Raw genomic sequence first — 26846 nt, 5'->3', positions numbered from 1 at the left:
ATAGAAGGTAGGAGAAGCTGATGGGCTGTTTTCACACTGGAAGGAAGCAAGTTCCCTCAGATCACTGTTATATGTAATTTTTTCATAAATTATCTGAAATCAGCCAGTGAGCAATGAAATCGTCAAAGCTGAAGATTACACCAAGTTATTCAAAATGACAGAAACCAAAATGTATTGTGAGGAGTTGACAAAGGATCTCTCCAGATTGGGAGAACAGCAACAGTGTGGCAAATTAAATTCTGTTTAAGGGCAAAGTGAAGCACTTTGGGGCAAGGAATGCTAATTTTACAGCTATACTGATGGACCTTGAACTGGTGTTGCTAAGTAAGGAGGTGAAAGCATCAACATAGTGTGTGGCAGCAGCAAAATATATGGTCATTAGGAAAGTGATTAAAAATAGACAATATTTTCATTCCTTTGTATATTTCTATGGTGTAGCCAATAGCTGGAATACTATGTACAGTTGGTGCTCACCCTTAATAAAGCTATTGTAGAGCTGAAAATGATCTAGAAAATGGCAATCAAAATGATTAAGGGGAACAAATTCTCTATAAAAAAAAGAAGTTTCAAGCTATTCAGTGTAGAAAAAAAGATGCTGGGGGAAAAGGAGGAGAAAGATGCGACAGTAGTTTATAAAATTATAGTGTGAAGAATATGGAGATAACACTGCAGATAAGTGATGGGCAGTAGACTCAGAACACAGATTGTGTCTATCAATGGTCTCGATAGCTGGCCTTGTGCTGTGGGACCTTCTTTGGCATGTTGTTAGGTGCTGTGGAAAACAGTACGCTGGACTAGATTCAGAAAAGTTCTTCTGATACGTATTTCATCTTGTATATTGAGAAAACCTGGTGAAGAACTAGCTCATGTAGCACTTTGAAGAACATTTGAGCCCCATTACTTTTAGCAGTATTTACTTAATAAACAGTTTACTCAGTACATAGTAAAGTGATAGACTAATACCCCAGCTCACCCATAATTGCAAGTCATTGTTTAAAACTTATCAAAATCCAAGCTCACAGATCTATTAGATTTTCCTGTATCATCTTCAAGGAACCAGTTCTGTCATTACTGTTTAACCATATGCGTCTCCACTGCTTCTCTTTTATCATATCTTTTCTCTCTACTTTAAAATTATACAGTTGTTACATTACACTATAACCCACCTTTTGCATTATATATCATTAAAGCACATATTTTAGCTGTAACTAGTATTGAGTTCTCTCCCTATTTTCAGCCAAACAATTATAAAAATTATAAAAATCCATGTAGTGTTCACGAAAAGACATCTATACTGAAAATTGTATCATAATAGTTAAATGGCATGTGGGGGGGGGGGAATCAAACTATTTACATATTTATATTATATAATAAATGAGAAAATGTAGTAGGTAATACACTTCTCGCTTTCCTAACGCCTATAATATGATCAGAGACCAAATGCAGAATTTTAAAAAAATATCAGTTCCATTTCAAACACATCTGAATTACCTAGCTAGTGGTATGTTAATATTAAAATGTACAAAATCACCCAATTATTACATAAATTCAACTGCAAGATTTCCATTCATTTGTAGCAGTATAGATGAGCAGTATAAAATGATTGTAAAATGGCATGCCTTTTCCCCATTTTGCCATCACTGTTAAACTGCTTGTGAGAAAAAAAAACATCAACACCATTCTGATTTTAAATAAAATTTAAATGTATGAGAACCTCCAAATTTAAATTGTCTGAAAGAACAAACCTTACCACATTACTGACTTCCCACATTTGTCTACACCCCACAAATTCTCTCTCAAAAATATCAGATTAAAAATGTATCTGTTTTTATATCTGGTAAGATGCAAGACAGAACTGGAACCAGCATTCATGTTAATTGCTCCACTGCTTATTATTTATAATATTCAGAAATATTTGTGCAAGTTATTCCCCCATGGAATCCACTTTCAGTGGCCAACAGTCTTTGGAAAGTTTGATCAGGTGTGCCATGGGCAACGTCCAGAAGGAGCAGGAATGTCCAGAATTCTATGCCTGTCTTCATATTCATCTGTGTCTGTTGAGTCTTCATGTTCATCCATAACACATTCATTATGATTGGTTTCCTAATGAAAAAAACAAAATCATGCAGCTTAGGTTCTGATATTCCTCCAAAAACTACCAACAAAATTAAATGAACTTTTTTACTACCAACATATCTAAAAAGCAGTATGTATCATTGCAGAAGACAAATAAATTAGTGCCTTGTGTTGACTGCAATTATTAGTTTCGTTTTCTACAGCTGCCTTAAATGTTACTCAGTACAAAGTCCCTGAACCCTGCAGCACTTTAACTACTATAGTTTTGAACAGTATTACCTGTTTTTTATCTATTATAGGATACACCACTGAGTGCTATAGTAGATAGACATTCTAAAATCAAAAGGTAGTATGAACAACTGTTTAAGAAGGCACTTAATTTTAAATGCCTTATAGTCTTGATTTCACTCAATTTCACAAAATTCCCTGTAAAGACAGAGGCGATGTTGCTATATTGGTATGTGTTTTTGTAACTTCCAGGTTTAACTGCCATACCTCCTGTATTTAGCGCTGCCCCTGAAGACATCTCAGAATTGTCACTAGTGCAGAATGCAGCTTCCGATGAATTCTGCCTATGCCATACCCACACAAGCCCTACACAGCATGGAATTCTGCCTATGCCATACCCACACAAGCCCTACACAGCATGGAATTCAGATACCTTAGAAACCACTCCTTTCTATGTATGCCCCCACACAGGCATATTCTTTTAATTTATATTCCAATATTGCTTTAAGCAAGGAGCGCAGTTTTCAGAAGGAGGGCCTTTACTATAATTGATAAGGCTCTGGAATACTCTCCCTTTAGGTCAGAGTTCAACTATCTTACTCTTTTAGAAAGAGTTGCATATTGTATCTTTTTTGAGTGACAGTAGGTAATAGATTAATGGTTAATCTGATGCTGTCATTTTTAATTTTGTTTTTATGATTTTTTGTATTTAATTTTTGAGCTGCAGAACCACAGATTAAAATACTCAAAGTAAGATGTTTTTAAAATTTATACAAAAAAGCAAAATATAAAAATAGAGAAAAGAAACATTATCAAATTATATAAACACATACTTTTAAAAGTTCCTCAAGATGCCTGAAAAGTTAACATCCTTAAAGCTTTCACTATGGTTATTTCCAAGGGTAGCAAACCTTGTTGCCCTTATAAGTCCAGTTTAAAAACATCTTATTCTACAAACTTGGAACTATAACACGGATCATGATGTATGGGGCAATCCTAACCAGGTCTACTTGAAAGTAAGTCTCCTTTTATTCAATGGTGTTTATTCCCAGGAACATGTCCTTAGGATTGCAGCCTTAATCACCCAGTGAGTGATTCAATGAAATAAGGCTTGAATCCACTTTTACCTGACCCAAGTCTAACATTCTATACTTTTTTTCAAATAGAGGGCAGCGCAAGACTTGTTGACATTTCATATCATGCTTTATAGGAAAAATACAAATAAAAGACTCTAAAAATCAGCAACAGTTTCTTCTTACCATGCGTGCTGTGGATACCTTGAATGTTGGGCAAACCATATGAAATCTAGGAATGGCAACATTAAAAAACTTGTCTTTGTAGTAGAGACAATGGAATGTATAGTATCCTTCCATGTACCCTGATGTAGTGGCAAATGTTGTACAGCTAGTATATTCATAAACTCGACCAGGGCTTATTATTGGAAATTCTCCTGTAGAAGAAAAATTAGCAGAGAACATCAATTTTAGAGTTCAAACTGTTGGATATGCTACTTAACATGTAGGTTTTAAAACATTTAAACTATATTTAGAATTTCAGTTTTGTTTCAATAGCATATTAAATGAATATGAGCATTTACATAAAAAGACGAGTTTTAAAGTCCTATCTAGAAGAGAAAAAAGTACACTGCACCCTCAACATAGTTCTGGTATCACATTTTTAGCCTGCCTCTTTGTTTTCCATGAATCATTGCAAAACAGAAAGGCTGCTGGACCGTTGTTGTTGCTGTTGCTGCTGTTTTGTGAATGACAAAGTACCACTATAACCCCTGGTCTGACATATGTAGGCAAAAGTGCTAAAACAATCTTTGCACTTTTCCTGCCCCACCTCCTGTAACTGCCAGCATTTATTGTTTAAGTTATTTGCCCATCTCTAGCGCAAAGAACACCCAAAGAGACACACAATGAGACAGATACATAAAATGTATAAATCACAATACATATACCAATGAAACCAATAACACGAGGTCTCAGGAGCCTAAATGGTTTTCACTGGGAAATACCCATGCCAGTCAATGAACACAAAGGTTATGCTAGTGAATCAAGATAATGGTTACATGGTAGAGCACACAGGCATACATACATAATCTGAGCCAATGCAGTTCCAAATAGCATTATCTTGAAACAGAAAAGTATTATTTACCTACAACTCCTGGGCCCTGAACCTCCTCCACATCACCTTTGGCATTAGTTATTCTCCAGTATCTACTATCCAGCTGACAAGCCTTCTCTGGACGTGCATCTTTGGACATTTCAATCCTTACAAGTTACACAAAAAACTCATTTTAATGTGATGTCATTCCCATAGCAAAGCTTCTCCACAAATACCTCAAGGAAATGTTTAAGAAAAGGGGTCCACATGTACCTTGTGTCTGCTAGGGTGCTCAAGGACACTTTTTCTGGCACCTACTGAACATTTCAAGAAGTAGGTAGTGCCAGGTTGGGCTTGAGCCCAGCAGGGTTCATTGCTTCACATTGGCAGCAACCATAGCAGAAGGATCTTCACTACCAAATGTAAACTTCCCCGAGCCCTGAGCCCACTGATGCGAGGAGGGCAGAATATAAATATAATGAATTAAATTAAAATTAAATTATGTACCTTCCCACCCATTCAGCCTGGCCGGGGGGCGGGGCACAGAAAAGCCCACAGCCAAACAAGCAAGCAGGTTTGCTCTGCTTGTGGGAACTCTACAGCACAGCACCAGAGAAATCCATCTGGTCTGAACAGGACAAGTAAAACAAAGCCCTTCCTAACAAAATCTGCCAGCTTGCTCTTATCCCAATATTGCTGCTGCAGCCCAGGACAAAAGTAAGCCGGCTGGCATGAACAGGAGGAGAGAGAAATGCCCAGAGCACTGCTGTTGCAACCAGGGAGGAGAACACAACAGCCAGTGCATAAGAAAAGTCATGCCTGCTCAAAGCTGCTGGTGTCCTTTTGTCCCTGCACTGCTGCTGCTGAGCAGCTGCCTTGGGAGCAGAGCAAACTGGCTGGTTGAATGCAGGTGGGAAGACTCCCCTCACCAAGCCAGCCAGTCCGTTTTCCTCTAAAGTAGCAGTGCCTGGGACAAAAGTAGGCTGGCTGGCTTCAACAGTCCTTCTTTCCTCACCCCAAACCTGCCTTGTGCTTCTCCTCCTGAGTACTACTGCAACATTCTGGGACCAAAGCAAACTCTATCCCAGCCTTGGAATCACCCTTTTCTTCCCTTCCAGACTCAGGCTTTCTAGGTTGTATTACTTTTATTCTCTCTTTCTCATCCACTTTTCAGTTTATTTTTTTAAAATCCCTCCTCTTCTCCCTGCACTCACTCCAGCCTTTGCCTGCTTTTATACCACTTATTTTTCCACATTTTGGCTTCCTCCACATGTGTGTTTTATTCCCCCCCACACACAATTTCTTTTCTTTTTTTAAAAAAATCCCTTTTTACCCCCCCCCCCCATTATATACTAGTATCAGCTGCTTTTGTGGGATTTTATTGTATCTTCTCATATTGTATTACTGTGGATACCTGACTTGTGTTTTTGATGCTCATGTTATAATGCTAACAGTGGCTTTATGTAAAGTAGTTTACTTGTGCAAATAGTAGAGTAACATAATGAAAACACAATGAGGCTTGCTTCTGACTAAACCTGATTGGTCAACACACCGACAATGCTTTATACACCTAACTGGAATGTCTTTTAAAGTCATCACAGCTTCCCAATTTTAATGCATTTTTATAATCTGATTGGAAGTTGATAATAACATCATCAAACTGTGTTCACTTTATTTATATTCCTATTAAAATCTGAGCAGCACCTCTTATTGCAAGACTCTCAGCCCTTCAGCACCAGTTATCACTGTTACAAGGATAAAAATAGCCGGGCTGATAAGAGAAAGACTCATGTAAAGGAGAAGAAGTGTTATTTCATTATCCTTCTGTATAACTACAAGATGCCCCTAAAATGAAGACTGATACTGCCAGATGACAGTTTTTGAATATACATAATTTTTTGCATGTATGCAAGAAAATATTTTAAAACAATATTCATTTTAAAAAATGATCTAAGGAGGATAATGTCAGCACATACAAAGCACAATAATTAGCTTTACTCCACTCAGCAGTCATTTTGTGACTGGCTCCACTGTCTGCAGCAGCCATTTTGTGGTCATGCCCACTACCTTATATTAGAATTCCATAGGTTCCTGCAGGGTCCAAAAGGTTGGGAACCCTGTTCTAGAATATGTAACTACTTTTAAACGTCTCAGACTAAGAAGGAAGGGAGATGGAAGGTAGCTGTAGAGGATGAGAGTGCTCATCTTGCTACTTTCAAAAGTCAGTCTAGATGTGCACTGCAGTGCCAAGAGTTCAAAAGAACATTCACACAAAATGAAAGCAATATATTAAACTACACTACTGTGAGGGGATGGGATTACATTACTGATGTGCACCATTTATAATTAAAGTGCTATATTAATGAGCTCAACAAAAGTGCTATATTAATGAGCTCCAATGAGAGGTATAGTAAAGTGATGACAGGGTTCTAAAAAATAAAATGAAAGAAGCAAAAGCCTGTCTACCAACACCAACAGATGGAGTTTATTTAATATTCGTACCTGATTCTGTAAGTGAAGAAATAATGAGGTGGATGTATAGAACTGAGTTCAGGTAGAAATGATGTTGAGACTGAAACAGTAATGTCTCCTGTTCTTGCTACACAATCCTTATCATGGACATATCTAGAAAAAAAACTTTAAAAATGAAGGTATCTTATATGATATTAAAGACAGATAAATACTGAACAACAGTTTAGTATCACATGACAAATTAATGCATTCTACAATTCAAGCAGAACCATTATAAAACACTGCTGTAAAACGATGTCTACCTATTTCTGCTTCAGCCTGCCAAACACCAACACATGACTAACAAAGTTATTATATGCATTAAACACATTTGCATTCTGATATTCCACTTCTCTTGAATATTTTTATATTCACTGCATCAAATAAACCTGTAAAGTGACATTTTATTCTGACAGCACAGTCGTTTTATTTCAATTTAAAAAAAAAAACATCCCAGCCCATTTTGCTAAAAAAGAAGTTGTCCACAAGCCACAAAGATGTCAAAAATCAAGTTCCAGGAAACCTACATTTCTAAGGGCAGTTACAGACATTATGATGCTAACCAGCTGGCCAAATTAGCAGAAACATGAACCTTAAGCTGGAGACACATGGCTGTAGCAACCAAAGGGGGATATTGGGCAGACTGAGCAGCCCTGGACAGCCAACTCTTTATGTTACAACCCACAAATGTCCACATATTTGGCTAGCTGCATACTTCCATAGTCTCACCATGTTCAGAACACTGGCAGCAAAACCATGTTTCATATATTTAGGAAAGGTTAAAAGCGAATTTCTTTTTATATTAATTTGTGAAGGTAACTGCAAACACCAATTTATGAGCCATAGTTTTGACTACCATTTGTAAACAACTGCCATCAACTTCATTTGGAACGAGAGAACACACAATTAATGTTACCCTGCATAAAGGGCTACTAATGCCTAATCATTCATTCATGCATGTGTATATTTCCTTTTGATAAAACCTGTATCTTCTACCTACTCATGAGCTAGATCCATAGATCTGTGATCCTTTTGCCAATGCATCTTACCCACGTTCCCCTCCCTTCCAATCTTGGGAAAGTTGACTCTAGGATAAGCAGTCACACAGACTAATAGGAGGCAGATTGAACTGCAGTTTTTAGTCTGAATACTGAGGGGAAGTGTTCATTTTGTCATGTTCAGTGAATCTGAGTGGAGTTCTGAGTAATTCTGTTTAAATCAGGCAAACTGTATGTGTGCCTGGGTCTGTGTATCTCAAAGAAAGTTTGTATTTTAGAAAGAGGTTATTCTAACTAGGTCAGGCAAGCTGTTAGTGAAGATCTGTGTGGAAAATTAGTCTTTGTGACTGGGTTGGTGAATATATCTTTAAGAAGATGCATCTATTTTTGAAACCAAACTTATGAATCTATTCTGAAACCAATACACTTATCAGTACTCTGCAAACATCATGCTTATGTTTTTATAAATAAATTCTACTTCTGGTTAAGCAAAAAAATCCCCCTTTTTACTCCACAGCCTACATGCTGACCTGTCATACTACCATCTATAACAAAGCCTTCCTATAATATTTGTTAAACAGAGGAGATCCTAGATGAAAGCCTGTGGTGGCAGCAAAAACCTTTTGAGAAGCAGCAACATATGTCAAACAAACAGGGTAAAACACCACAGGTGGTGTTAGCAGTGAACTTCAAACCCATAAGGGAAGGCATTCTAGAAGTATAAGCCTGAGTAAAGTATAGAACACCTGGAGCTCTGTGTTTATGGAGAAAAAAGAGTGTTGGTTGTGACCAGGGTGCTCTTGTAGTAAAAGTTTCAGGTAACATAAGAAAACCAGTTTGGTGTAGTGGTTAACAGCGCAGGAGTCTAATCTGGAGAGCTGGGTTTGATTCCCCACTCCTCCACTTGAAGCCAGCTGAGTGACCTTGGGCTAGTCACAGTTCTCTGGAGCTCTCTCATCCCCACCCACCTCACACGGTCTTTTGTTGTGGGGATAATAATGGCGTACTTTGTAAACTGCTCTGAGTGGGCATTAAGTTGTCCTGAAGGGCGGTTTATAAATCAAAAGTTATTATCATTATCATTATTATTAACATAAGGAGGAGCTGTAATAAAAATCCAAGGAAAGATTAAAAATAAACATAAATCATTACATAGCCCAAAGCCACAATACCTGAAAATCTGGTCCCTGATGATGGGATAGCCTCCAGTTACTACATTGTTTACATAGGAGGTGAACCATTCCAAATAAGAACTACCTAAATGCCAAAAGATGATTTTTACAAGGAAAGATAAAGTCAGAGTTGATTACTAATTTTACATAAAAACAAAGTTCTCTGAGTTATTTACCTAAGTAGGAAATTTTCCCTCATTCTATATTCAACACAATGGGAAGCTTAATCTCAATAGTTTTATTCAAGACACTTCTTAATGCAAAAAGAATCTAGAGTTCTTACACCAATTTAACTAGATAATGCAAACCTGAAAGTATTGGGAAGATGCTCCATAGTACACATAGTACGCTACACAGTAATATTAGGCCAGTCCTTGTTCCATATAACATTGCCTTCAAGAAATACCAAGAGAATCATGTTTGCATGTGTATATCTGGAACACATAATTCTACTGTGCACTATTGTAAAGGCCAAAAGATAGTGAGTAGCCATGTAGTATATAATTCTAATCCCCTTCTTCAAAATAAATTGAAGAAAACCACATACAAAAAGGCATACAATATACTTTTTTCAAAAAGAAAAGAATAAATATCTTCATCTACTGCATTTCAGATTACAGATTTCCAAAATAGAGTGTTAGGCCAATACACATGGTGAAATGTAATGCAGTAGCAGATGGGAGGAAAGCTTCCTCTTCCTCATCTACTGTGTCCCCCTGGCATACACACACACCCCTGCATCCGAGAGCTTCCTGCTAAAGGGAAGAGTTATACAAGCAGCAGAACGTAGAAGAGTTAAGTATCACATGTCCTGCTATATCCTCATCAGTGCTGCAGATCAGTATTTATCTTGCACGCACTGGTGTAGGCCCCCATAGATGAAATAGTGTCATAAGTCTTATCTATTTGTTTTTGGAGTGCAAAGGGAGAAAGAAGTTCCAGGAAGCAGCAACTGATAGGAAGAGTTAAGCTATGCCTTCCCCCTAGTTCTTTTCATCTTCAAAGCATCATCATCAAAATTTGGCCTATTCTCCAGGGTTCTCCACCAACCCTTGTGGTGTTGGCCACATGCAAACCCAAGTGACTGTCAGCCAATCAGAGCCCATGGAACTCCATTGGATTAGTTGAGCCAGCCTCAGTTACGAAAGGGAAAAGGAAGTTTCTTCCCTCAGAGGGGGGATATCACGGCTTTGGATAAGAGTATCAGTTTAGCCAGGGTTTTTATTTGGCTTTCAGGAAGGATTTTGGGTAGGTGTAGGGAGGAAAGCTTATTTTTAGGTGATAAATAAGTACCATGGTAAAAGAAACCCGCTGGTAAAAACCAGAAGTACCAAATCTATCTTGGCAGTTTCTGAGAACAGAACCTGTGAGGTGAAACATGTCTTGGGAAAGGGGAAATCAAATCTCCCCTCAGTGTTGGGATATGTTAACTGAGACTCAATTTCAATGTGTTAACTCCCATTAGGAAAACTTATTATATCTAGGGAGTCGAGTTGAAGCCGCAGTTGAACATTCTATACTGTATTCCACACAAAAGCTTTGCTTTGTTACACATCTTATTTTCTGTAAATAAATCTTTGCTGTTCATCATCATCTGTGCCTTGTCTGTCCAGTCAAAATAGCTATGAAAGAGGGTTTATACTTACCTCACAATTAAGCACATTATTTTAGTAGGATCCCAAAAGAGAGCCCTTTAGGGAATACAATACTTACATGCTACCTACCAGTTAATCAAGCTTATGCTCCCCATCTCACCCTTTTATTTATTGTGGGCAGCTGGGGTTTAAACAAATGAAAAGGATGGACCAGAGTGTCTGGAAATGGACAGCTGTAAGTCCAGAGGGCAATTACCTCAAAAGCCTCTTCTCCTCTCTCATTCCTCCCTCCCCATCATTAGTTGCCACAACATCCCTCGTGAGATGCCTTGCAAAGGAGTAGACCACCTCAAGGCTTCATCATGAGATACTGCAATAAGGTATTTACCATGTCAAGGATTACCAAATAGACCTTCATGTATCAAGCTGGCTGATACTTCACCTTTCAAATCAAACCCTGGGAAAATGGATCTTAGGAGAGGGCAATAAAAGTTGCTGAAGGCAGTACACCATTTGCTCAAACTGACCTCTCTTTGGGATGTTTGTTATAGGTGACATCATGGGATGGATGTTATGTTGTTCTAAGCTTTTGGATGCCATCATAAAACAAGTTCTGTGGCTGATGCACACCTATGTACATAAGGGCAGCTTAGCCATGGAAGAACGGTTTTAACTCCCTAGTATGGAGGTAACCCCTCCGAGGGTTTAGAAAGGCTACTGCCTTTTGTGTGGGTGGTTCATCAGGGATGGAGAAAGGAGAGTGCTAAAGGAGGCTTGCCTCTATCCCTTGCCTCTCCAAGAGATGTTCACCCATCCCACAGGGATGTCCAGGTACTTTCTGTAATTTTCAAGGGGTAGTTAGACCTCCTCCTTTTCTTTCTTTTTATTAGCTGCTAAGCCTAGTGCACTGCATCTTCCTATATACTATGTGCCTTCTGTAATTTATATTCTACTGAGGTACAATAAAAATATTTCTTTGGTTAAATCAAGCTGTGTTAATGGTGTCCCAAAGAGCTGGTGAGGGATTAAAGCCTTTTCAGTTTGGTGGCAGCAGCCTGCCACGGGAACCAGCAGATAGTGAAAAGCACCCCCTTCAATCCTAATAGTATTGCTTGCTACTAAGTGACCATCATTTAAACACTACTTATTAATGAATGGGTTTGTTGCTATGGTCAGAATGCTAAATGTCCTAAAACTGCAATACAACATGTCTTTTTAAAATTGTTCCAATTCAAGTTCCAGAATACTTTTACCTGTAATAAACATATCAATTGCAGAGGGGTTTCGGGCCATTTGATCCTTTGGGGAAAAAATAGGGAGGAAAGGAGAAAAGAAGAAAGGTTATTTATTTGTAACTCCAAATGGATTCCCAAGAGACACAATAAGATTTTTATATGACAATAAGCTTTCTCTCAATTTTGTAGACATTTCTAGTCCTGGTCTCAGAAGCAATCATGTTACTAGAATCATTTTGATGGGTAGTTTGCATTCTCAAATCAGCTTTGCACACATTCAACAGACAAATCTAAGTTCCATTTTTTAAATGTGGTGTCCATTTTATAAAGTGAAAACTATGTTGTTTTTTAAATCATTTAAAACACTGTAGTCCATAACAATCAAAACATATGCTAGTATGCTTGAGTAAGCAAGCTAACAGCTTTTGAGAATTTATTTGCAAAGCTGAATGAATATATGATGTAAAATGCAATAAGCTACTGGAAAGAAGATTTACAGTTTGTAAAACCTGGCTATGCACTCAACAAAATATGGAACTGATATTTTAAAAGCAGGAATTGTTTTTTAAGATAACTAAATAGAACTTAAGATGCATAACCATCAATAATAAGGTGCCCTGCATTTTTCACTGCTGAAGGAAGTGCAAACCAATCCATGAAAATACCATAAATCAAATAAAGGAGTTTCTACATCTGAACGAGTTAGCATAGCATAACCAGAGACAGAATTATTCACCTATGTTAACACATAACATTGTTTCAATTCTCAAAACACCTAAGGACCAATCCAGAACAAATCCATGTGCTGTTACTATGTAGACCATAGCCAAATATTTTGACAGGCTAATTCTAACCAACATGTAAAATGCTACTTCCCCAACACCCCATTTCAAAGGTCTTGGTCACCAGCCTTCCTGTCTCTTCATCTTTGGTTTCCTGTCCACAATTCAATCAACCTTCTATTTACCTCATTTAAACTATGCCCCTGTTAATATTCATCCCCCTTCTTCACAAGTTGAATCATGGGGTTGAAAGTGACAGACCACCACTTTCTAGATTTGAGTATTACTCTGTCTTGTGCACATGGAAAATAACATTGTGTCTATCATACAGTTTCCTCTGTTGAGGATAGCATTTGCTTTCTGTCTAAAAGATCTATGTATAAGTCTCTTACTGGACACTGGTAGAAGATCTCATAACTATTGCGACCCTCCACGCTTTCCAAAGCCATGTATTGGCTCAATCCAGTATGAATGCAAAAAGTTAAGGGGAGGCATTGTTTCAGTCCAAGCCGCTGCTGAAAACCACCAGCTGCTGTATCAATGTCCAACAAATCTTCAGAGCGATAATGATTGGAAAGTGCCATGCTTCCCATCAACCTAAACCAAACCGGGGACAGGGGCAGAAAGTAACTTGATTAATAATTTTGAATTTTTAGATACCAGCAAATTAAATAGCAATTACAGCAGATTTCTCACCCTGGAACTACTAGCTTCTGTCCATTATGGATTCGAAATGAACATCGATAGTCATCAGGGAGTTTGCAACCAATTTGTGCTTCTACAGCAGCCAGGTCTTCCTCCTGCACACTATCTATAAACGTTCAAAAACTAAGTTTTAGCAGACACCTTCAGACAATACAGACAACATATGTTGTACTGAATGATTCAAGTCCCAACACTAAACTCATGAGTAAGCACCACTGAAGTAAGTAGTTCTTTTTAAGTATCAAATCTTCTCTCTTTCATATTTTTTTCCTCCTGAAATAGATGTTCATGCTTATGTTCAAAACAGTATGAAAATGCCTCAATGAATGTTGCTTTGTTTCCAAACAAACTTGGGTGCATAAACTTAACAGGTAAGTTTTATCATAATGTACCTCACAATAATTGGATTCTTTTTAAGATAAGCAAGGGGAAGAAGCCTGGCCTTACTTAAAACTGTAGATTTAAACAGGGATCACTACTATAAAGACAGAAAGGCTGACTGATGGTTCGCAGACTCTATCTCGTCTCTGGTGCTGGACCTACCAATGTTTAACTTAACTGTAGTAAGGGAAGGGAGAAAATTTACTCAGAAGGAAACCAAAACTATTTTCAAAAGTTGTAAAAGATATTCTAAATTTTAACCTTACAAAACCAAAAGGGAGATGTAATGCACAAGCCATAGCCACACTAAAGTGAGACATAATTGTGAAACCTTACTGCTAAACTGTATCATTTTCAATAGACATCCTATACGAATACAGAAGTTGATCATACTTGTCCTAAAGGGACTTGAAATGTAATTATTCATATTAAAAATAGAAGCATACTAAAATTTGTACCTTCCCTATAAATCACTTGGTATGTGAAGAAGTGTAATGCTGAATAATAATAGGACATGAAGGTGGAATTCTGTTCCCTATTGCTTAGGGGGAAAATAACTTTCCATAATTTACAATACTGGGTGTGTCCTTGCCACACTTTTTATAATAATATGTAGGGCTGTGTGCTTCAGAATCCGCTTTGGGTAAAAAAACCCGAAGCGGAGCCGATTCGGAAATATTCTGTATTTCCAAAGAGGGGCAAGCATGCTGGGGCCCGCTTCAGAAATACCGAAGCAAGGCTTTCTGAAGTGATTTGGATCGCTTCAGAAAGCTTTGGGGCAGCCGCGAGCAATACATTGCCTGCTGCTTGCATTTGCAAGCAGCCTGCAACATATTGTAGCAATTTGAAGGCTATTCAAGCCTCCCGCACTTTCTTTGGAGAGGGGGAGAAGGAGTGAGTGACTCACTCTAACCTCCTCCTTCCCCCTCCCAACTCTGAAAAATTGGCAGGAAGCTTGAATAGCCTTCAAAACTGTTAGAAGAAGACTTCTGGACTCTGAGTGGATTCCCTACACTGCTGCTAACTGGACCTGCATCTCACTGGTAGGTGAATCACACTGACTCACAGGGGTCTTTTCTCTTTGGGTGAGGGGTTGTTTGGGGGGATTGGGAAGGGATTTGTTTTAAGTTTGCATTTTATTTTTATTTTTTTAAAATTTAACAGTGGCTTCCCTGGGGCAGACTCACGCCAAGGCCTGGTGTGTGCCCAGCCTTTGGCCTAGTTGGTGGGGGGGAGGTGTTCATTTAACTTGATGCTTGCCCACTGCTACGCTGTTTAAAGTTTTTCACTCTGGCTGTCTTCCATTTCTAGAGTGGCTGGCTTTTTAAAGTTTTTAAAAAGTTTTGAAAGTTTTTTTCTGTGGCTTCCACACTTTTGGAGTGAGGGGTTAAAATTTAGAATTTTTAAAAAAAGAGTTAATAGTTATTTACTAATACTAACCAGCTTCCATTCCGTTATGTCCTAGAGACTGAGAGACTTGAGAGCCCCCCCCTGCTGCTGCTGTGGCTGGTAGAGGCTTTCGTCTCCAGTTTGGCTGCGGAGGACTTCCCCTGTTGGATTCCTGCCTGCCTGACCCTCGCTGGACTGCAGGACTGGTGAGTGAGTCAGTGACTCACAGGATTTTCTCTGGGAGGGGTGTTTGGTTGTCTGGGTGGGTGTGGGGTGGGAAGGGGAGGGTTAGGGGCTTGACTGGGTGGGGGGAAGTTTTCTAATTTTTTTTCTAAATTTTGCAGTTGGTGAGTTTAATGTTTCACTGCTTTTGGTAAGGGGGGTTGTTCGTATTAAGAGTTTTTGAAAAGTTTGTTGTTGGAAATTTGAGGTTTCATTTCTGTTTTTGGTTTGCGGGGGAACTGTTCTCTTATTTATATTGTTATTAATGGTTGCTGTTTTTGGAGATTGAGTTTGTTTCACTGTTTTTGTTGAGGGGGGGAACTGTTTCTGGCTTGTGTTGTTTTAAAAGTTTACTGCTGGGTTAGTGAGTCTTGGGGGGGAAGGGAGTGTTTGTGTGTGTGTTTGTGTGAGTAAAGTAAATGAAAGTTTAAAAGGGTTAGAGAGTCATGGGGGGGGAGAGGAAGTGTTTGTGAGTGTGTGTTTTTGTGTGTCTCTGTGTGAGTCAGTTGTAAAGTGTTAGAGAGTCTTGGGGGGGAAGTGAGTGTTTGTGTGTGTGTTTGTGTGAGTGAAGTAAAGGAAAGTTTAAAAGGGTTAGAGAGTCTTGGGGGGGAAAGGGAGTGCGTGTTTTTGTATGTCTCTGTGTCAGTCAGTTGTAAAGTGTTTATGTTTGCCACTATGGAAATGCGGCAAATGGGAGAAAACTTCATACAAGCAGTTAAAGGAATTTATAAAGACCAGTGTGCAGCGATTGTAGTTAACGACGATTTGACCAAAAATTGAAAATAAGTAAAGGTACAAGACAAGGTTGCCCATTGTCTCCATTGTTGTTTATTTTGATCTTGGAAATTTTGTTGATCCAAATACGAGAGGACGATGCAATTCGAGGCATAAAAATAAAGGAATTTTCCTACAAAGTCAGAGCATTTGCGGATGATGTAATGTTGATGGTTGAAGATCCAATATATAACATGTCAAAAATAATAGATAAAATAAAGGAATTTGGAGATTTGGCTGAATTTTACGTGAATAAAAAGAAGTCGAAGATATTGTGTAAGAATATGACGAAGCAAAAACAGCAAGAATTAATGGAGATAACAGATTGCGAGGTAACTAATAAAGTGAAATATTTAGGGATTGAGCTGACTGCGAAAAACATAGACTTATTTAAAAATAATTATGAGAAACTGTGGCAACAAATAGAGATTTGATAAAATGGAATAAATTAAATTTGTCATGGTTGGGAAGAATAGCAGCAGTGAAGATGAATGTGTTACCACGTGTGACGTTTTTGCTGCAAACTATTCCAATTATCCGAGACTTCAAACAATTAGATAAATGGCAAAGAAAAATTTCAGACTTTGTGTGGGCAGGCAAGAAACCCCGTGTGAAAATGAAAGTATTACAAGATTCGAAAGAAAGAGGTGGACTGCAATAGCCAAACATAAGACTATACTACGAAGCAATTTGTCTGGCCTGGTTAAAAGATTGGATAACGCTAAAAGACGGTAAATTGCTGGCTTTGGAGGGACATAAAAAAATTGTTTGGATGGCATGCCTATTTGTGGTATGATAAAGTTAAAGCAGACTATGTTTTTGCATCACTATATTAGAAGAAGCCTTTTCACAATCTGGAAGAAATACAAGGACTATACGGAAGATGGTATCCCCTCATGGGTGGTACCATATGAAGTAATAGATCCGAGAGCTATATATAATGAACAACAATGTCTAATGTATAAAGAGATAATGTCGATGGAACATAAAATGTTAAAAATAAAAACACAAGAAGAATTATCTTCCCACTATGGATGGTTTCAATATAGGCAAATTAGAGATCTTTATAATTCGGATTGTTTAAAAGGAGGAATAAGATTGAAAAACTTGGAATTAGAAGAAGTGATTTTACAAGAAGGTAAAAAAGACATTTCGAAAATATATAAAATACTTTTAAAATGGCATACGGAAGACGAGACAGTCAAAGTCCAGATGGTGAAATGGGCAATAAACTTTCATAAAGAAATAACAATGGAATCATGGGAACATTTGTGGAAAAACACTCTGAAGATTTCAACTTGTACCAATATTAAAGAGAATGTATATAAAATGATGTATAGGTGGTATTTAACGCCTAAGAAGATTGTGCTTAGAAATGCTAAGATGTCAGATAAATGCTGGAAATGTAAAAAACATGAAGGATCATTGTATCATATGTGGTGGACTTGTGAGGTAGCTAAGCAATACTGGGGAGATATAATCGAAATAATTAATGAGGTTTTGCAAACCCAAATAAATAAGAACCCAGAATTGCTGCTACTGAACTTGGGAATGGAAGATGTTCCAATGCAGTATAGAACATTGTTATTTTACTTGACTACAGCAGCAAGACTTTTATATGCGCAGAAATGGAAAGTGCAAGAAATACAAACTATAGAAGATTGGATTTACAAATTGTTGTACATGGCAGAAATGGACAAAATGACAAGAAAACTGAAAGATCTTGATCCAGGAGAATATTTTGCAGACTGGGGGAAATTGAAACAATATTTAGAAAAAAAAATGGGATGTGAAAGGAGGACTGTGGCAGTTTGAGAACTATTAATGTGTGATTATATAAAGGGGAGAGAGAAGTAACTTTACCATTAATGGGGAAACTTCGTTATTAATTAATCTAAGCTAATATTATTATTAAGAAGATTGTATTAAAAATAGATAGGTTAAATAGTGAGGTATAAATTGGATACATTAGGGAATTTGAGATATAGAAGAATTTGAATATGCTTAGAATAAAGGATATAATATATATAAGATTTAGAAGAATATAGTTAAAAGTAATTTAAATAATAAGATGGGTTAAGGGTTGGAAAGCTGTTGGAAGTCTATAAGGAGGGGGGGAAAGGGTGGGGGTTGATATAATTTGGATAATATGGGGAATTTGTGTAAAATTTATGTACTCACCAATAAATTTTTTTTAAAAAAACATGGCCCCCCCAAAGTCCAAACTTTCTGAAACTTGGGAGGTCATTAGAGAAGAGGTAGGAGGTCCCCACCAAGTTTGGTTTGCCTTGGAAAGAAAATGCCTCCCCCCAGGCTCCCGGAAAGCTGGGAGCCAGTTCCCCACTGAAATTGATATCCGAATCTTTCCGGGGCAAACCAAAATCTTTACGAAGCGGGTATTCCGAAGTGGCTTCTCACTTCGGAATACCCTTGATTCCGAAGCGGTTTCCCGATTCAGGTAAATCCAAATCAGGAAACCCGAAGCAACCTGCCTTTGCACAGCCCTAATAATATGTAGCCATGGCGGAAAATGAACATTGTGGATCATTATGCCAAATCCACAGCTCAGCGCAATTTCTACTGAGTTTCTTGAAACAGAGCTAAGAAGGTCCCAACTATTGCCAACTGAACAAGAAAACAGAACAAAAAAAGTATTGATAACATTTTTAGGCTTTGCATTCAATCTTGCCACCTAGGATGATTACTAACAAGTATCTGCAGCTTGACATTCTTAAAAAACCTTTGTTTTATACACTTAAGACAGAAAAATGCAAACACTGACCAAGTTACCCGAGACATTAATATATACACACACACACACACACACACACACACACACACACACACACACACATAAACAATACCTTTCAAAGAACCAATCATCCGAGGACAGCGCTGTGCTAAATACTTCTCCAAATCATTCCATGCTTTTTTAAGTGTAGCATAATACTGAATATACCTTCCTAAATCAGAATAGATATCCATAAATATTGCCTTCCAACTCTTATTTCTTTGAGATTTCTCCTTTCTAAAAAGATAAAGAAAAAGTATTTATTTTACAAAATTTATACTTCATCATGATACCTCATAAGAGACACCAAAGTGGCCATTAAAAACACAGAACAAAATCACTTCTTAAAAATCATTAAAACCAATAAAAACACCATCATTAAAATAATTAAAACTAGAACTAAAACACATATACAGAAACATAAAAACAGTTAAAATATTGGGCAGGATGGAGGAATCACTGAGGAAAGGCCAAAAGAAACAAAAAAGTCTTCAGCCCCTGGCTCAAGACGGCAACAGAAGGGGACATTTGAATCTCCCTGGGGAGAGAGTTCTAGAAGTTTGATGCCACAACAGAGAACAGTCTCTTCCGAATTGCCATTCGCTTAATCCCAAAAGGTAGGGGCACCCAAAACAAGGCTTCAGAAGATGACCGCAATGGTTGGGTAGGTTCATAAGGGAGCAAAGAAATAAAACTATTGAATACTCATAGTTTTTGCACTCAAAAGCTAGAGCACACTTCTGTTTGTTTTCCTTTTTCAGATGATAGTTTCCTTAAATGTGGAAGTCCAACCTTAGTTAAGTCAAAAAGTCTAGGATGCATGTAATCCAGCCAAAACGGAGTACTACAGTTTCAACTGTGTTCAGTTTAACTCTCCTGTACAGCATCAACAGCTGGAATGTCTAGACTGTAGGTAAATAAGGATTGTGTCACTTTGCTCCCTCCTTCCCCAATGCTGCTTAGATTCCCTGTGAAAGTAAGAGAAAGCAGTTGGAGAGAAGCCAAATTCATCCATAATTTCATCTGCTGCCAAGCTTTCCTGTAGGATATTGTGCTGTCATTGAACAATAGCAATAATTAGCATTTTTTTTCAAGAGTAAGCAAGAAAATCTTGCTGAGTACAGCAATCTATGTAGCATGGATGATCCAGTGATAGTATAATATCCAGTGCTATGAGAATGCAGCTCTTGTAATCATTTCAGACTCAGAAAGCTAGTAGGGATGGAGGATACCAAATAAATACTAATAGTAAGAACATGAACCAAGTCATGTAATACTTATTGAGGGGCCTTTCAGATTCTTACAGTGCAATCCTATGCAGAGTTACTCCAGTCTAAGTCCATTGAAGTCAATGGTCTTAGGCTGGAGTAACTTTCCATAGGATTGCACTGTTAGTCTTAGGAGTGGAAATGTGGGATATAAAAATGTTACATGACAACAAGAAAACAGCAGAGCATAAAAATGCTTAATTTTACCCGAATCATGCCCATATAACACAATAATTTTAACACTATGGAATAATCTTCACAAAGACACTTTAAAAGTAGGCAGAAATTATACTTGTTCATTATTCCAAGTAGTACAGAAAAAATAATAAGTAACCCTTAAATTTTATAAAAAAGGAATTTGCTTCTTATTTATTAATTCATTCTAGAAAATATCCCACAGGCAATGGACACTTTGGCACAGAAATGAATTATGATCTCTTAGTCAAAAGAAATTTGGACTTGGACAACAAAAAGAAAATGTTGTATGAATTTTAACAAACATGCTCTGAAAATTAAAACCTGTAAAAACAAGTGTGTTAAGGCGAGCAGCAATTAACTAGAACAGCAACATAAACAAGTGTACGACATTTTACTATAAAGTACTGCTCTCACACAAAGCTTAGCCTGCGTTTAGTATGAAACAGCAGCATGCTGACAATAAAATTGGTCTACAGCAACACAGCTAGTGCTTTATATGAGCCAACTCAAAATTGTAGTTGACATGGGCTCAGAAGTATACATGAATAGGCCTGAAGTTAACCTAGTACATTTTATATTGATCTGCATTCTGAAAGCTCCAGTAGCACATTTGTCGCTGAAGGAATTCTTGTTTAGAAATTGTTACATCAGGAACCCAGAGGATTACTAAGTAGTAGAATTTTAAGTTTCAGGAAATCCACCAAACTAACCTTTGAAAGTATACTGGGAGCAGAAGAACATTACATAAGACACTATCAAGAAAGAAGACACCACTGAAGTTTACATTTCTCATTAAATAAGTCAGTAAAATGCTATGCAGAGTTACACCTTTCTAGTTCATTGAAGTCAATGGGCTAAGAAGGACGTAGCTTTGTTTAGGGTTGCACTGCGAGCCCTTCAGTCCATGAATGAGAAAAAAGCTCAATAGCTGGTATAAGACAAACAAAAGAGCTACATAAAATTTTCAAATATGTTAAATTGAGTGTGATTTCTAAAGGAATGCTAATACAGCATCATTTAGGAGTGTAAATTAAACACAAGTTAGAATTTACCTAATCTCAAGAATTTCTGAAAATAAGAAATCAATCTTAACTGGCCCACAGAACCATTCAAGAGTGGTCTACTGCTTAAACAGAGATGTTCTATCAGATCCAGGGCCATATTTAGGGAGAGCAGGAGGGTTGCTTGCTCCAGGCGCCGCCAAAGAGAGGGTGGCAGGTGCAGCTGCTGGCCAGGAGCATGCAGAGCTGGTGGCAGCTGTGCGGGAAGCTGCATGTGGGGAAGGGCTGGGAGACCACCCGCACTGCCCTGCCCACTTGCCATGTCGATGGGGCAGCTGGCTCACTGGGCGCCAAGCTGGCCCTCTGGCTCCTGCAGGGGCTGCTGGCCGGGAGCGCACTGTCAAGTAACGGGTGGGGAGGCAAGCGTCCTGAATTGTGGGAACGCTCCCAGGGGGAGCAGGAACACCCTGCATGATGACGTCACTTCTGGGAAGTGACGTCATCATGCAGTCCTGGGAGCACACACGCGCTCTTTGCATGCATGCACATGTGGTGACAAGGGCCACTACTGGCCAGGAGTTGCCTCAGGTGCCTGTAACCCATGCTACACCACTGATCAGATCTACAGAAGAATCATCATTACCCCAGCATTGTAGAAGGCCAAATGTAACCATGTTCAAGTATTATCTGGTTACCTTCTCATAATTTCTAACACTCTTCCAAAAGTTAAGAGAAACCCAAGCCATCTCTACAACCTTATAATACAGGAAATGCTGCAAGTGCATACTCAGTAGATTTAAACAAACATAACTCAGCCAGAAGCAATGTTTGAGTTTATGAAAATCACATGCTGTTCATACTTACTCAGACATAAGCCAGTATTTCTCACAATGCCTCCTCCACAACGGATCATGACTAGAAATTTGACTTAATCTACGACTTACACAACAGCAGCTGTAAATAGAGTGATTTTAAAACTTATTTTCAAGACATAACAGAATGATTGGATACTGTATTTATCACTATATCAACATCATGAATCGTGAAGCTGAAGAATTTGTAGAGCTTTAGAACAGTTCAAAATGCTAATTTTACAGAGATCCTCAATGCTAATTTTATTTATTTTTCTAGTAGAAAAAACAGCATGGCTGGTTCAAATAACCTAATATAAGGACCTAGGAAGTGACCAAAGTTTTCATTGGTGAATCAGATGCCATGCAGTAACTGACAATGCATACTAGGATACTCTTGTCCAATATTAGGGATCAGTATCTGTATACACCACTGCAGAATGGTACTGTAAGGTGTGCTCTCTTCCCCATCCTCCCACCTGCTTAATAACTAACTGGGGCTGATCTACCTTTTGTATGGTTGGCATAAGGGACTACATCATAACTTCATAGACTATTTCATTGCTACCTAATGTGGTGGAAGAATGCATTGTCTGTCTCATACACCACCACCACCCCACACACAGTAACACTAGATTAGGCCTATAGAAGTCCAGGATAAAGATGAAGAATGAGTTCACAGTCTGAATTTATAGAAAATTCATCTAACATTGGTAAGAGGAAAAATTATCTTTAAAAATCTGAAGTTCATTTCATTGCTTTGCAATGACTGTTTTTGTAATTAGAACAAGTATCATGTTAGATGATGATTAAAAATATTTTTATGGCTATAATTTAATGTTTTACAAATATCTGACCATGATTAGACACCATATTCATCAGCCAAATGCCCAAATGTAGTGCCTCATTTATAAAATTGACAGTTACAGTAACTGTTGTATAGTAGGACAACTCTCATTGACCACAGCTCTGGAAGCTGGTGCCACTGGATCTATTCAGGTATTACACGACTCCTACTCTTACAGGACTCCTACTCGGACTCCTACTCTTCCTCCCCTATTTCTACTCACTATGCACCAAAGGTAACAACCATTACTTGAATGTCAGATCTCCCTGTCTGAAGCCCATTTATTCCAATGGTTACCAACATTTTAGAGCCTATGGGCTTCTTTGGAATTCTGATATAAGGTCGTGAGTACAACCACAAAACTGCTATTTCAGGAGGTGGAGCCATCAGTAAGTGAAGTTACACATAACTCTAATAGTAAGTCTTCAACAGTGTGGACAGAAGCTCTGTTTAACTAGCAAGAATTGTAACAGAATGGAGCAAGTATGATTATACTTCATTACTGAACACATACTTGATCTCTATTCAACTTAGACTGACTAATGTTAAAATTCATTTCCCCTCTCCTGTTTGCATTTCCATTACTGGTTACGTTCATCTTTTAAAAGTGCCTGAACTTTAAATCATGGTTCAATAATTATTTTAAGCACATCAGATGGCATTTTCTTTATTGTTCTATATTTCCCTTTAATGTCTATTTCATTTTCTCAACCCCTTAAATTTACATCTTTGGTTTCTTGTTTATTTCAGTTTCCTTCAGTGCTTCATACAAAGTTTTAATTTGTGGGTAACATAATTTCAAGTATTATTTGTTTGTTTTATCAGCTTTCTTAGTACATGTACATTTCTTTACATGTCCCTTATCCATTCTTCTGTGCGTTGAATGTGAAAATATTTTAAATAAACTTCATTTATCCCCACCATATGCTCAGAAATGCATATATGCATATGCAAAATTCTTTCAATTTCTGGTCCCTCTCCTTTAAAAAAACTGCAACCCCTTTAGGACTTTAACCACATGTGCTACAAGATTCATGTGGTGACTGGATGATTACTTTACTCTTGCTCAGCCTCCCCTCTTTTCCTGTCACTTTCTACAGAATGTTAATGGTTGTTGTGGGTTTTCCGGGCTGTATTGCCGTGGTCTTGGCATTGTAGTTCCTGACGTTTCCTGATGTTAATGTTGCTTGCTTGCTGATCACTGTAACCTCATCTACCACAAGCTGTGCATTCAACTGCCATCACTTTCAAAGTGCATAGTATAAAAGTTAAACATATTCTAAATTAAACAATAATTTGAGAGTAATACATCTTATACAACCAATAAGTATATAAACAATACATTTATAAAAGTCTTGGGAATAAAACAAGCAGTACCTTTAAATTTCTTTAAGCTAATAAAGAAATTATTACATATTTGGCTTCCCTGAGCCAAACATGATATTTCTCCTTCACTCTTCTTCGCTTCCCTCCATCTAAGCTACTGTATCAATTAATTTAGCCTAAATAATCAAAGAAATCCTTCCATTTGTTCCAGAAGTCGGTTATTGGCCTATTTTGTAGGTAAGTAGTTAGTTTGGCCATTGAAGCATATTCATAAATTTTATCTCTCCACTCTGGGAGACCAGGACAAGCATCGGTTTTCCATTTTCCTGCAAATAATACTCTTGCTGCTGTCACCATATAACGGAAGAGATCTCCTTGTTCTTTTTGGATTTAAGAGAATGCTTTTCAGATTTAATTCAAATTCAAATCTGAGTGTGAGAATCTTTTGCATCTCTTCATGTATTTTTATCCAGTATTTTTGTGATTCCTTACAAGTCCACCACATATGGTAAAATGTTGCATCCATATTCTGACACTTCCAGCAATGCCCACTGTAACCGTTACTAATCCTTGCAATATCTTTGGGAGTAATGTACCATCTAAAAAACATTTTATACCAATTTTCTCTCAGTAACTGGCAGCCCGTAAATTTTATGTCTTTAGTCCATAAGTTTTCCTAAAAGTCCATCGGAATGGTTCACCCAAAATTTTGCATCCATTTTATCATATAAATTTTGACTTGTTCCATTTCTGTATGGCGTTGCAGTAATATTTTGTAAATCTTCCCCAATAGATGCAACAAGTCTCCAGATATTAATAGTTCATATTGTGTTACGCATAACCTCACTCCCTGACATATTGTAGTTGGGTTCACTACCCTGTATCAGAATTCCAAAAGTGGTCAAAGGCTCAAAATATTTAGAAAGTAGAGACCTAACTCTACAAGCACTCTGCTCACCCTGTGCTCAAGTCTCCTGCTTTCCTTCTTGGCCACCACAGATATCTATGTATGTATTTACAAAATTTATGTCCCACCTTTTGACCCAGCAAGGACAACCAAGGCAGCTAACAACTGCAAGCAAATGAAACAAAAAAATGAAAGTGATGGAAGGGACAGATGAATATTCCAGGGAGAGCTTCACAACTACAATGGCCCTCTCTCAATTAATACAATGTATGTATTTGCTGCTAAAGGACAAACTAGCCATTAAATAGCTAATTTACCAATGGGTTTCTGTTTTTGAATGAAAAGCAGCCACAGGATGCTGCAGATTTGACTAGGGAAAGGGTAGGAAGGCCATATTTAGTCTTTCCCCCTCAAGACTCTTCTACTTATGGGGCAAAAAGACATGGGCAGCTCTCTGTTCCCTACTCACATTGTGGGTGTAACAGTATGGAGGGGGAAGGTTAAAGGAAAAGTATTAACAGTATCTCCCCCACTCTGACAGCCTTCTGTTACTACTTTTCATTTTGAAAAGTCAATAGCCACAGTTTTCACATAATGTTTAATTTGACCATAAGCTTGCAGTGCTACTCAGTTTCCCAAGCTTCACTTTCAACCTTCCTTTCTTGTACTACGAAGGAAATCCCTTTACATTGAAAATCTTACCAATACACATTTCTCCATTACAGGATTTTAAGAACCCACCATGTGGTGGCATTAGGGCAGAACAGCTTTAACATGTTGCACAGAATAAACCACCTGTTGAGACAGCCAGACTACGGTGAAAGAAACCTGTCTGTCAGCAAAGAGACAGCTTGGAGCCCTTTTTAAGGCACTTATTACTCACACTTGCCATGGCAGAAAAATCTCACTGTGAAACCCAAAACAGCCCTTAATAATAATTAAGCGACAGTAAGAGGGGGGAGGGGATAAAACCTGATTTCCACAGACTAAAATAACTAGTCAGCTTTCCCTTCCAAAAAAATACCCCTTCCCACAATTTCACCTCTAGAAACACCCTCTTCCCTTCGTTCTTAAGTTCCCATGAAGATGCCTCTCACTATATGACCCGCCTCAAGCACCCATTAATAACCTACCTAAGGAAAAGTCGGCCCTGCACTTTCCCTCTCCTGTTACTCTAACCGATCCCTCCCGCCGCCGCCGAGGCCCTCTTCATCCACTCCCTATCCATTTTCTTGGGGCGGCCGCCAGGAAGGAAGTGTTCAGTCTCTGCAAGGTACAGAATGCGGCACAAAGCAACGCGCCGAGCCCAGCAGCTTCCAGTCCCCAAGGGTGCCTCCCCACAACGGCCAAGTTCCCCCACCTCATGAGGTCCCTATAATCCAGAAGGCTAAGGATGAGCAGCAGCGGGTCAGTAGGTAGCTGCTCCAGGTGAAGAGGCTGCAGGTCCAGCTCAACTGACGCCGCCATCTTGACGCCTCCC

At 38.2% G+C, this 26846-nt stretch overlaps 1 protein-coding gene across 1 annotated transcript; it reads right to left on the bottom strand.

Moving 5' to 3' along the window:
- Positions 1-897: 897 nt before the first annotated feature.
- FBXO3 (F-box protein 3) lies at positions 898-26846 on the bottom strand. The gene is made up of 11 exons (XM_054972041.1): positions 26727-26846; positions 22300-22389; positions 19042-19205; positions 13403-13517; positions 13099-13303; positions 11943-11988; positions 9095-9179; positions 6916-7038; positions 4465-4580; positions 3564-3754; positions 898-2103 (listed from the first exon to the last, which is right to left on the bottom strand). The coding sequence occupies exons 1-11, from the start codon at positions 26831-26833 to the stop codon at positions 1978-1980; spliced, it is 1368 nt and encodes a 455-aa protein (XP_054828016.1). The 5' UTR covers positions 26834-26846; the 3' UTR covers positions 898-1977.

Source organism: Eublepharis macularius, chromosome 2, assembly GCF_028583425.1.
Source record: "Eublepharis macularius isolate TG4126 chromosome 2, MPM_Emac_v1.0, whole genome shotgun sequence".
NCBI lineage: Eukaryota > Metazoa > Chordata > Lepidosauria > Squamata > Eublepharidae > Eublepharis > Eublepharis macularius.
Note: the sequence above shows the minus strand (reverse complement) of the source record. Positions and strands in the feature narration are given on the sequence as shown.

Excerpts from the sequence above, each read along its gene's own strand:
- FBXO3 (XM_054972041.1), bottom strand. The coding sequence starts at position 26,833 with ATGGCGGCGTCAGTTGAGCTGGACCTGCAGCCTCTTCACCTGGAGCAG. Across the intron at positions 13,518-19,041 it reads GATGATTGGTTCTTTGAAAG|ATAGTGTGCAGGAGGAAGAC; the intron begins GTATTGTTTATG and ends GAACGTTTATAG. Across the intron at positions 9,180-11,942 it reads AATTGATATGTTTATTACAG|GTAGTTCTTATTTGGAATGG; the intron begins GTAAAAGTATTC and ends TTTGGCATTTAG.